We start from the raw sequence: 12,260 nt of genomic DNA, 5'->3' as shown, positions 1-12,260 counted from the left end.
GCCAGACAGAGGACTGAAACACCAGTGGAGGTTATATCCTGTTAACTAGTAGGTAGTTGAGGACCGAAGGCAACCAGTGGAGGTTACCTGTTACTAGTAGGTGTTGAGGACGGAAGACTGAAGGCACACTGTGGAGGTACCTGTTAACTAGTAGGTAGTTGAGGACTGAAGGCACAGTGGAGGTTACCCTCGTCTAACTAGTAGGTAGTTGAGACTGAAGCACAGTGGAGGTACCCTGTTAACTAGTAGGTAGTTGAGGGACTGAAGGCACAGTGGAGGTTACCTGTTAACTAGTAGGTAGTTGAGGACTGAAGGCACAGTGGAGGTTACCTGTTAACTAGTAGAGTATGTGAGAGACAGGCTGAAGAAGGAGCCTGGAGGTTACCGTACACAGTAGTAGTTGAGGACGAATCAGCAGGCACAGTGGAGGTTACCTGTTAACTAGTAGTAGTTGAGGACTGTGAAGGCACAGTGGAGGTTACCTGTTAACTAGTAGGTAGTATGAGGACGACAGGCACAGTGGAGGTTACCTGTTAACTAGTAGGTAGTTGAGGACAAGGAAGGAGGAGCCGTGGAGCAAGGCACAGGGGAGGTTACCTGTTAACTAGTAGGGTAGTTGAGGACTGAAGACACAGTGGAGGTTACCCTGTTTAACTAGATAGGGTGTGAGTGTGAGGACTGAAGGCACAGTGAGGTTACCTGTTTAACTAGTAGGTAGTGAGGACTAGAAGCCACAGTGGAGTTTTTACCTGTTATACTAGTAGGTAGTTGAGGACTGAAGGCACAGTGGAGGTTACCTGTTAACTAGTAGGTAGTTGAGGACGACAGGCACCAGTGGGGTTACCTGTTAACTAGTAGGTAGTTGAGGACTCGAAGGCACATGTGGAGGTTACCTGTTAACTAGTAGGATAGTTGAGGACCGAAGGCAAGTGGATCGTTACCTGTTAACTAGTAGGTTAGTTGAGCCGAAGAGCACAGTGGAGGTTACTGTTAACTACGTAGGTAGTTGAGGACTGAAGCACAGTGGAGGTTACCTGTTAACTAGTAGGTAGTTGAGGACTGAAGACACAGTGGAGGTTACCGTGTTAACTAGTAGTAGTTGGTGAGGACTGAAGGCACAGTGGAGGTTACCTGTTAACTAGTAGGTAGGTTGAGGACCAGAAGGATGAGGCACAGTGAAGGTTACCTGTTAACTAGTAGGTAGTTGAGGAACACCAGGACAGGTGAGCACAAGTGAGGTTACCTGTTAACTAGATAGTAAGTTGAGGACAGAAGAGACACGAGCTGTGAGGTTACCTGTTAACTAGTAGGTAGTTGAGGACCAGACAGGATGAAGGCACAGTGGAGGTTACCTGTTAACTAGTAGGTAGTTGAGGACCAGACAGAGACCGAAGCACAGTGGAGGTTACCTGTTAACTAGTAGGTAGTTGAGGACCAGACAGAGGACGAAGGCAACAGTGGAAGGTTACCTGTTACTAGTAGGTAGTTGAGACAGCAGACAGAGGACCTGGTAAGGCAGACAGTGGAGTTACCTGTTCACTAGTAGGTTAGTTGAGGACCAGACATGAGGACCGAAGGCACAGTGGAGGTTACCTTTAACTAAGTAGGTAGTTGAGGAACCAGACAGAGGACGAAGGCACAGTGGAGGTTACCTTGTTAACTAGTAGGTAAGTTGAGGACCAGACAGAGGACCGAAGGCACAGTGGAGCTATGCCAGATAGCTCTCAAGTACTCCTGTCAAGGCAAGAGGGAAACATCCTTTTAGTCATTTAGCAGACACTCCTATCCAGAGAGTTCTTACCGTCTAGTGCCATTCTTATCAATAGACTCCACTCACAGCCCGTCATCCCTTACTCCGGTTTGATAAAGGCAGATTTGAGCCTAAATTAAACGCAGGATGGCTTACAGTAACTGTTAACATGAACGTTACAGTAAGTTTATACATGACGTCAAGACTAGTGGCTATCCAGTAACATTAACACATGACCTCTGTAACAGTAAACATGTACATGTACGCTCTTAACAGACATGTATCCATGAACGTCTTACAGTAACATGTATAAGACTCCAGCTCAAGTCGTACACTGTAACATGCTCGGTATGACAATAACAGTATCATACGTCTGACGTAACATGTTATACATGACGCCTTACTAGTAACATGTTATACATGACAGTCGTCGTGTACAGTAACATGTTATACATGACGTACAGTACAGACGTCAGTCAGTGGCCTGTACAGTAACATGTTATACATGACGTTGTACAGTAACTAGATTCATGAGCATCAGTGCTGTACAGTAACATGTATACATGACGTCTGTACAGTAACAGTTATACATGACGTCTGTACAGTAACATGTTATACATGACGTAACATGAGCCAATGCAGTGGCCTGCTACAGTAACATGTATACATGACGTCAGAGGCTCAGTGGCTGGTACAGTAACCCATGTTATACATGACGCCTGTACAGTAACATGTTCATACATGACGTCAGAGCTCAGTGGCTGTACAGTAACATGGTTATACATGACGTCTGTAATAACTGTTATACATGACGTCAAATGCTACAGTAACATTTATACATGACGTCAGAGCTCAGTGGCTGTACAGTAAACATGTGTATTATCATGACGTCAGAGCTCGTGGCTGTACAGTAAACATGTTATAACATGACGTCTGTACAGAACATTATACGAGTCTGTACAGTAACATGTTACTCATGACGTCAGATATTTGAGCTCAGTGACTGTACAGTAACATGTTAGTACATGAGCTCAGTCTGACTAAGTAACATGTTCATAAGATCACTGCCTGAACAGTAACATGTTATACATGACGTCAGAGCTCAGTGGCTGTACAGTAACATGTTATACATGACGTCTGTACAGTAACATGTTATACATGAGTCAGAGCTCAGTGCTGTACAGTAACATGTTATACATGACGTCAGAGCTCATGTGGCCTTGTAACATGTACAAGTCACATGTTATAATACATGACGTCTGTACAGAACATTTTATACCATAGACGTCTGTACAGTAACATGTTATAACATGACGCCAGATGTCAGTAGACTGTAACACAGTAACTATGTTAATACATGAGTCTGTACAGTAACATGTTATACATGACGTCAGAGCTCAGTGAGCTGTACAGTAACATGTTAATTACAGTACTGTTCACGTCTGTTACAGTAACATGTTATACATGACCGTAGAGCTCAGTGGCTGTACAGTAACATGTTTATACATGACGTCAGAGCCTCAGTGACTGTACAGTAACATGTTATACATGACGTCTCGTACGTAACATGTTATACATGACGTCAGAGCTCAGTGGCTGTACAGTAACAGATGTTAATACATGACGTCAGAGCATACAGTGCTGTACAGTAACATGTTATAACATGACGTCTGTACAAGTAACATTTGTTATACATGACGTCAGAGCTCAGTGGCTGTACAGTAATGTTATACAATGCGTCAGAAGCTCAGGACTGTACAGTAACATGTTATACATGACGTCTGTACAGTAACATGTTATACATGACGCTGTACAGTAACATGTTATACATCACGCAGAGCTCAGGTGGCGTACAGTACATGTAATTATGACTGTCAGAGCTCAGTGTGCTGTACATGTTACACAATGTGTACAATAACATGTATAACATGACTCTGTACAGTAACATGTTTATAACATAGAGTCAGAGCTCAGTGGCTGTACAGTAAACATGTCTGTATCATGTCAGACGCCTGGTACAGTAACATGTTATACATGACCTGCTCTGTAACATGTAACATGTTTACTAGTATTCATGACGTCAGAGCTCAGTGGCTGTACAGTAACATGTTATATACGCATGACGCCTTGTGACAGTAAACATGTTATACATGACGCCTGTACAGTAACATGTATATCATGACGTCGAGCTCAGTGGCTGTTACAGTAAACATGTTATCATTTCATACGACGGTCAGAGCTCAGTGCCTGTACAGTAACATGTTATACATGTGACGTAGAGCTCAGTGGCTGTACAGTAACATGTTATACATGACGCCTGTTCAAGTAACACATGTATATCATGAACGTCAGCAGCTCAGTGGCTGTACGTAGTAACATGTGCAGATCAACATAAGCTCATGACGCCTGTACAGTAACATGCATTATACAATGACGTCAGAGCTCAGTGGCTGGTACAGTAACATGTTATACATGACGTCTGTACAGTACACATGTTATACATTCAAGACTGTCTGTACAGTACATCATGGCTTATACATGACGTCAGAGCTCATGTACTGTCACAGTAACATGTTTATACATGACGTCAGAGCTCAGTGGCCTGTACGAGTAACATGTTATACACATGACGTCAGAGCGATTCTGTACAGTGTAACATGTTATACATGACGTCAGTACAGTAACATGTCATACCATTGACGTCCTGGACTACTATACATGTTATACATGACGTCAGAGCTCAGTGGACTGTACAGTAACATGTTATTACATGACGTTCAGAGCCTCGTGGCTGTACAGTAACATGTTTATACATGACGTGTTTTACAGTAACATGTTATACATCGAACGTCTGTACAGTAACATAGTTATACATGGACTCAGAGCTCAGTGACTGAATTAACCATGTTATACCAGACGTCTGTACAGTAACAGTATACATGACGTCTGTACAGTAACAGTTATACATGACAGTCAGATGCATCAGTTGGCTGTACAGTAACATGTTATACATGACGTCAGAAGCTCAGTGGCTGTACAGTAACATGTTATACATGACGTCTGTACAGTAACATGTTATACATGACGCAAGCTCAGTGGCTGTACAGTAACATGTTATACATGACGTCCTGTTTACAGTAACATGTTATACATGACGTCAGAGCTCAGTGGACTGTACAGTAACATGGTTATACATGACGTCCTGTACAGTAACATGTTATACATGACGTCAGAGCCTCAGTGTGTCTGTACAGTAACATGTTATACATGACGTTGTCAGCTGTCCTCAACTACCTACTAGTTAACAGGTAACCTCCACTGTGCCTTCAGTCCTCAACTACCTACTAGTTAACAGGTAACCTCCACTGTGTCTTCAGTCCTCTGTCTGGTCCTCAACTGCTTACTAGTTAACAGGTAACCTCCACTGTGCCTTCGGTCKTCAACTACCTACTAGTTAACAGGAAACACACACATACCAAACCAAAAGCCAAATCCCCCTTCAGAGAACATCATGAGAGGGACCAGATTCAATCAGCCTATCAGTAGGCCTGGCTACAAACACTGGAGCCTGTGAGGTCACATGTTGTCTCGGCCAAACAGATGGTCTGTTCTGGATATAAAGGACTCAGTATCCTTCCACACCGTGACCTTCATTTTACAGTCCTGCAGTTTGTTTTGGACCTTTTTAAATGTAAGTGTTGAGGGAAGGCATCACTGCTACTTCCTGAAACTGAACACGTTTTCGCCTTCTTTAGAGTTTTCCTTGTATTAACATCCATTGTCCTCCAAGAGTTGCTGAATCTCCTGTACTAAAGGCATTGGGTAAGCCTGATCCCAGATCTGTGTGGGCTGTCTTGCCAACTCCTAGTTACAACTCTGGCACACACAGATCTGGGATCAGGCTGGGTCTGGGACAATGTAGATGTCTACAATGTAGATGTCTACAAACAATGTAGATGTCTACATCCCTCTGGCTGAACAGAATGTTATGTATTAATGATGTTGTACCCTTGAGCAAGACGCTTGACCCCTGATAATTGCTCTAGTGGTTCTACGCTGCGGATGGCACATTGCCTCCATCCCCTCTTGGTGTTTCTCTCGTTGAATGACAGCAAACACATTGAAGAATCACGTCTCACCCCTATTGTTGACCGGTCACTGACGATGGGGCATAGACTTCGACTACCGAACTTCGACTTGCCTCTCTGATGCAAGGGAACGCAGTGCTAGAACAGAGGGATGCCAATCCATCAATCAGTCTCCCTGTCAGTCTCCCTCAGTCAGTCTCCCTTGTCAGTCCCTCCCTCAGTCAGTCTCCCTGTCAGTCCCTGTCCCTCAGTCAGTCCCTCCCTCAGTCAGTCCCTCCCTCAGTCGGTCTCTCTGTCAGTCTCCCTGTCAGTCTCCCTCAGTCAGTCCCTCCTCAGTCGGTCTCCCTGTCAGTCTCCCTCAGTCAGTCCCTCCCTCAGTCAGTCCCTCCCTCCCTCAGTCACCCTCCCTCAGTCGTCCCTCCCTCAGTCGGTCTCTCTGTCAGTCTCCCTCTGTCAGTCTCCCTCAGTCGGTCTCCCTCAGTCGGTCTCCCTCAGTCGGTCTCCCTCAGTCGTCTCCCTAGTCAGTCTCCCTCAGTCAGTCTCCCTGTCAGTCTCCCTCAGTCAGTCCCTCCCTCAGTCAGTCCCTCCCTCAGTCAGTCTCCTCCCTCAGTCAGTCCCTCCCTCAGTCAGTCTCCCTGTCAGTCTCCCTCAGTCAGTCTCCCTCAGTCAGCTCCCTGTCAGTCCCTCCCTCAGTCAGTCCCTCCCTCAGTCGTCTCTCTGTCAGTCTTCCCTGTCAGTCTCCCTCGCGTCAGCTCTCCCTCGGTCAGTCTCCCTCGGTCAGTCTCCCTCAGTCAGTCTCCCTCAGTCAGTCTCCCTCAGTCAGTCTCCTCTCAGTCAGTTCTCTCTGTCAGTCTCTCTCTCTCTCTGTCAGTCTCTCTCTGTCAGTCTCTCTCTGTCTCTCTCTCTCTGTCAGGTCTCTCTGTCAGTCTCCCTCAGTCGGTCTCCCTCAGTCGGTCTCCCTCAGTCGGTCTCTCTGTCAGTCTCCCCTCAGTCAGTCTCCCCGTCAGTCTCCTCGGTCAGTCTCTCTGTCAGTCTCTCTCAGTCTCTCAGTCAGTCTCTCTGTCGGTCTCCCTCAGTCGGTCTCTCTCAGTCAGTCTCTCTGTCAGTCTCTCTGTCGGTCTCCTCAGTCGGTCTCTCTCAGTCAGTCTCTCTCTGTCTGTCTCTCTCTCAGGTTGTCCCCAGCGGTGCGTATCCTGTCTTCTCTGCTCATCATCTTGGCTGTTTTCATAGTGACCACGGTCATGGTCAAGGTGGTAAATATATATTATATATTTATACTACCGTTCAAAAGTTTGGGGTCACTTATAAATGTCCTTGTTTTCCATGAAAACATACTTGACAAGGTTATAAAATAAATAATGATAATTGAAATAATAATTGTGTCCTTCAAACTTTGCTTTCGTCAAAGAAACCTCCATTTGCAGCAATTACAGCCTTGCAGACCTTTGGCATTCTAGTTGTCAATTTGTTGAGGTAATTTGAAGAGATTTCACCCCTGCTTCCTGAAGCAACCTCCCACAAGTTGGATTGGCTTGATGGGCACTTCTTACGTACCATACGGTCAAGTTGCTCCCACAACAGCTCAATAGGGTTGAGATCCGGTGACTGTGCTGACCACTCCATTATAGACAGAATACCAGCTGACTGCTTCTTCCCTAAAATAGTTATTGCATAGTTTGGAGCTGTGCTTTGGGTCATTGTCCTGTTGTAGGAGGAAAATTGGCTCCAAATTAAGCACAGTCCCAGGTTATGACATGGCGTTGGCAAAATGGAGTGATCGCCTTCCTTCAAGATCCCTTTTACCCTGTACACATCTCCCACTTTACCACCACCAAAGCACCCCCAGACCATCAACTTGCCTCCACCAGCTTCACAGATGGCGTCAACCACCAAAGCACCCCCAGACCATCACATTGCCTCCACCATGCTTTCACAGATGGCGTCAACCACCAAAGCACCCCCAGACCATCACATTGCCTCCACCATGCTTCACAGATGGGCGTTCAACACAAAGCACCCCCAGACCATCACATTGCCTCCACCATGCTTCCACAGTGGTGCAACTCCTCCAGTATCTTTTCATTTTTTCTGCATCTTCGCGAATGTTCTTCTTTTGTGATCTGAACACATCAAACTTTAGATTTCGTTCTGTCCATAACACTTTTTTTCCCAATCTTCCTCTGTCCATGTCTGTGTTCTTCTGCCCATCTTAATCTTTTCTTTTTTATTGGCCCAGTCTGAGATATGGTTTTCTCTTGCGACTCTGCCTAGAAGGCAGCACTGGAGTCGTCTTCACTGTTGACCGTTGAGACTGGTGTTTGTGGGTACTATTTAAGGAAGCTGCCAGTTGAGGACTTGTGATGCCTCTGTTTCTCAAACTAGACACTCTAATGTACTTGTCCTCTTGCTCAGTTGTGCACCGGGGCCTCCCACTCCTCTTTCTATTCTGGTTAGAGGCCAGTTTGCGCTGTTCTGTGAAGGGGTAGTAGTACACAGCGTTGTACGAGATCTTCAGTTCTTGGAAATTTCTCTCATTGAACTAGCCTTCATTTCTCAGAACAAGAACAGACTGACGAGTTTCAGAAATAAAGTCTCTATTTCTGCGCCATTTTGATCCTGTACTCGAACCCACAAATGCTGATGCTCCAGAATACTCAACTAGTCTAAAGAAGGGTTTTCTTGATGATCAATTAGCCTTTTAAAATTATAAACTTGGATTAGCATAACACAATGTGCCATTAGAACACAGGAGTGATGGTTGCTGATAATGGGCCTCTGTACGCCTATGTAGATATTCCATAAAAAATCAGCCGTTTCCAGCTACAATAGTCATTTACAACATTAACAATGTCTACACTGTATTTCTGATCAGTTTGATGTTATTTTATTTTAATGGACAAACAAATTGTTTTTCTTTCAAAAACAAGGACATTTCTAAGTGACCCCAAACTTTTGAATGGTATATATATATTAACAAATGATCTGTGGTAGGCTATGTGAATAACGTGGTAGGCTACATACATATATATATGGCTTTACAAAATGACATGGGTAACATGGTTTATTGTGTGAATGTCAAGTCTGTAATGTACAGTTTATTTTGTATACAGCTGTAATGTACAGTACCAGTCAAAAGTTTGGCCACYCCTACTCATTCCAGYGTTTTTCTTTATTTTTACTATTTTCTACATTGTAGAATAATAGTGAAGACATCAACACTATAAAATAACACACATGGGAATCATGTACTAACCCCCAAAATTGTTCTTATATTTGAGTGGTCACCCTTTGCATTGGCATTCTCTCAACAAGCTACATGAGGTAGTCACCTGGAATGCATTTCAATTAACAGGTGTGCCTTGTTAAAAGTTAATTTGTGGAATTTCTTTCCTTCTACAATGTAGAAAATAGTAAAAGTAAAGAACCCTGGAATGAGTAGGTGTGTAAGACAGTTTTAACCTCAGGACATTAAAGTTGATGCTACTGTACAGGTGGATTCGTCTGGCTGTAGAGAGCAGTTCTTCTTTGGGACTTTAGCCAGTGTTGCTATTGTCAGTGGGGCATCCAACCTCTTCTCTGGCTCTGTGTTCGGGATCAGTGGGCATTTCCCCATGAGGATATCACAGGCACTCATATCAGGTATCACACACACACACACACACACACGCACACTAAGTCTCTCATATTGGGAAGATTAATGTGTCTACATTCCATACTTAGCCAATATCATATACCCAACAGTCTAAGTCTACATGATAATAAACCACAGCATACCTGAACTGTTCCCTTGGAGACTCTCTGTATTCCATCACTGCTTACATTCTCTTAGCCGGGGCTTTCACACTTGAACCACTCATCAGCTGATTTGACTTCCTTCTTCTTAACATCATTTTATAACAGCATAACACAGTCAGTCCTTTTGCTCTCTCCCTCTCCCCCATCCCTCTCTACCACCATCCCCCTCCCTCCCTCTCTCCCCCCATTTCTCTCCCCACCTCTCCCTCTCCCAGGCCAGGCTATGGGTGGTACTATCAGTGCAGTAGCCTCCATAGTGGACTTGGCAGCAGCTAAAGATGTGACTGACAGCGCTCTAGCTTACTTCCTGACGGCTGATGTCTTCATCCTTCTCTGCATCATCATGTACCTGCTGCTGCCCAAACTGGCTTACTCACGGTAGACACACACACACACACACACACAGCAATAACACTCTCACTCTCACCATATCAATCAAATGTATTTATAAAGCCCTTTCTACATCAGCCGATGTCACACAAAGCTATACAGAAACCCCAAACAGCAAGCAATGCAGATGTAGAAGCACGGTGGCTAGGAAAAACTCCCTAGAAAGGCCAAAACCTAGGAAGAAACCTAGAGAAGAACCAGGCTCTGAGGGGTGGCCAATCCTCTTCTGGCTGTGCCGGGTGGAGATTATAACAGAACATGGCCAAGATGTTCAAATGTTCATAGATGACCAGCAGGGTCAAATAATAATAATCACAGTGGTTGTAGAGGGTGCAACAGGTCAGCACCTCAGGAGTAAATGTCAGTTGGCTTTTCATAGCCGATCATTCAGAGGTCGAGAGTGCAGGTGCGGTAGAGAGCGAGAATCCAAAACAAGGTTTCCATAGCCACAGGCAGAACAGTTGAAACTGGAGCAGCAGCAGGGGGACTGGGGTGGACTGGGGACAGCGGGTGGACTGGGGACAGCGGGTGGACTGGGGACAGCAGGTGGACTAATATAGACTGTACAACAATGTGCATACACATGTGTCAAAGAGGCTGAGTGAGATGTGGGGAGAGATGAGGAACTGTAATGAGACTGAGTTTTGTCCTGTGGTCAGGCAAACCACAGTTAAATGAAACTAGTCTCCTCTCCCGAAACCAAGGAAACAAGCTTTATTGATACTGAGAATAACATAAACGCTTCCCAGTGTCTGTTTCTTAAAAACCTTTTGATATGAGCCTTTGTCAGAAAACCTTCTCACAGACGGCTCCTTTGACTCAAAAGGCATCAATATCAACAACACGTTATCAGCAGAGACAAAGGGAGAGGTGTGTTGTCAGGTTATCGGTGTGATAAACCTGGAGGAGCTCTTAGATTACGAGGTGCAATATCACAGAGAACAAACAGCAGTTGATGCTGAACAGTAAACACGGCCAAAAAAAAGCATTTTTCTGGCCTTAAACTATTCCAGAACTAAACCAGGAAGTGTTTTGAACAAAAGCTTGTTGGACATAGTTTACTATTCAGCATTGTAATACATTACAAGTGCTAAATGTCAATGACTTAATTACATAGAGAGACAACATATTATAGYCCTTATAATATTACATTATAAAGGCTTATACGTAGTTATAACAAGTTATAAAGCATATATCTACAGGTGTTACCAATGTTATTGCATAGATGATGCATGATTTAAATGTTGCATACCGGGGATGTCGATTTAAGGCAGCCCCCTCCGCACCTCTCTGATTCAGAGGGGTTGGGTTTAAATGCGGAAGATACATTTCAGTTGAATGCGTTCCGTTGTACAACTGACTAGGTATCCCCCCCTTTCCCCTACTGAAACTGTTTCCCTTCCTCAGGCACTACATGCTGGCAGCAGAGTATAACAGGTCAGGGTCTCTACCAGAGCCCCGTGGTGAGCCYGACGGCCAGGAGGGGGCACCAGCAAGCACGGTCTCCTCCGTGTCCATCCCTCCTCTCAAACCCATCCTTCAGAAGACATGGCTCCTGGGTCTCTGTGTCTTCTACGTCTTCTTCATCTCTATAATGGTGTTCCCTGCCGTCTCCTCTGGGATCCAGGTAGAAGGACTAAGATGTCTCCTTACTAACAATGACAGTTCTGACGGGGGGGTAAACAGAGCTGCTAGCCTACAACGCAAACTATTCTAAGACAATAGTCAACTTGGGAACTTAAGTTATCTTATCTTTTATGTTATATTATCTCATTTTGTCTTCTCTTCAGTCTGTTAACCAGGACAGCATGTTGTCTTCTCTTCAGTCTGTTAACCAGGACAGCATGTTGTCTTCTCTTCAGTCTGTTAACCAGGACAACATGTTGTCTTCTCTTCTCAAGTCTGTTAACCGGGACAGGACGGCATGTGTTTCTTAGTCTGTTACCGGGACGGCATGTTGTCTTCTCTTCTCGTCTGTTAACCGGACGGCCATGTTGTCTTCTCTTCTCGGTCTGTTAACCGGACGCATGTTGTCTTCTCTTCAGTCTTTAACCAGGACAGCATGTTGTCTTTCTTCAGTCTTAAACCAGGAACGCCATGTTGTCCTTCTCTGTCTGTTAACCGACAGCATGTTGTCTTTCTCATGTCTTTTAAACAGGACAGAATGTTGTCTTCTCTCTCAGTCTGTTAACGGACAGCAGTTGTTCTTTCTTTCAGTCTGTTAACCAGGAAGCATC

The 12,260-nt window shown here is 44.7% G+C and overlaps 1 protein-coding gene across 1 annotated transcript in view; it reads left to right on the top strand.

The window, feature by feature from the left end:
- Positions 1 to 5,102: 5,102 nt before the first annotated feature.
- The window catches only part of slc29a3 (solute carrier family 29 member 3), a gene marked incomplete at its 5' end in the record, with an annotated part of 23,547 nt that continues 16,389 nt past the window's right edge, over positions 5,103 to 12,260 (top strand). The window contains 6 exons of the mRNA XM_070439025.1: positions 5,103 to 5,164; positions 7,010 to 7,088; positions 9,330 to 9,477; positions 9,849 to 10,011; positions 11,431 to 11,650; positions 11,814 to 11,833. Of these exons, the coding sequence (XP_070295126.1) occupies positions 5,103 to 5,164; positions 7,010 to 7,088; positions 9,330 to 9,477; positions 9,849 to 10,011; positions 11,431 to 11,650; positions 11,814 to 11,833 (692 nt within the window). The remainder of the gene's footprint in view (positions 5,165 to 7,009; positions 7,089 to 9,329; positions 9,478 to 9,848; positions 10,012 to 11,430; positions 11,651 to 11,813; positions 11,834 to 12,260) is intronic.

The sequence above is a fragment of the Salvelinus sp. IW2-2015 genome, unplaced genomic scaffold (genome assembly GCF_002910315.2).
Source record: "Salvelinus sp. IW2-2015 unplaced genomic scaffold, ASM291031v2 Un_scaffold1360, whole genome shotgun sequence".
Lineage (NCBI taxonomy): Eukaryota > Metazoa > Chordata > Actinopteri > Salmoniformes > Salmonidae > Salvelinus > Salvelinus sp. IW2-2015.
The sequence above is the reverse complement of the archived record's forward strand: the minus strand, read 5'-3'. Positions and strand labels throughout refer to the sequence as shown.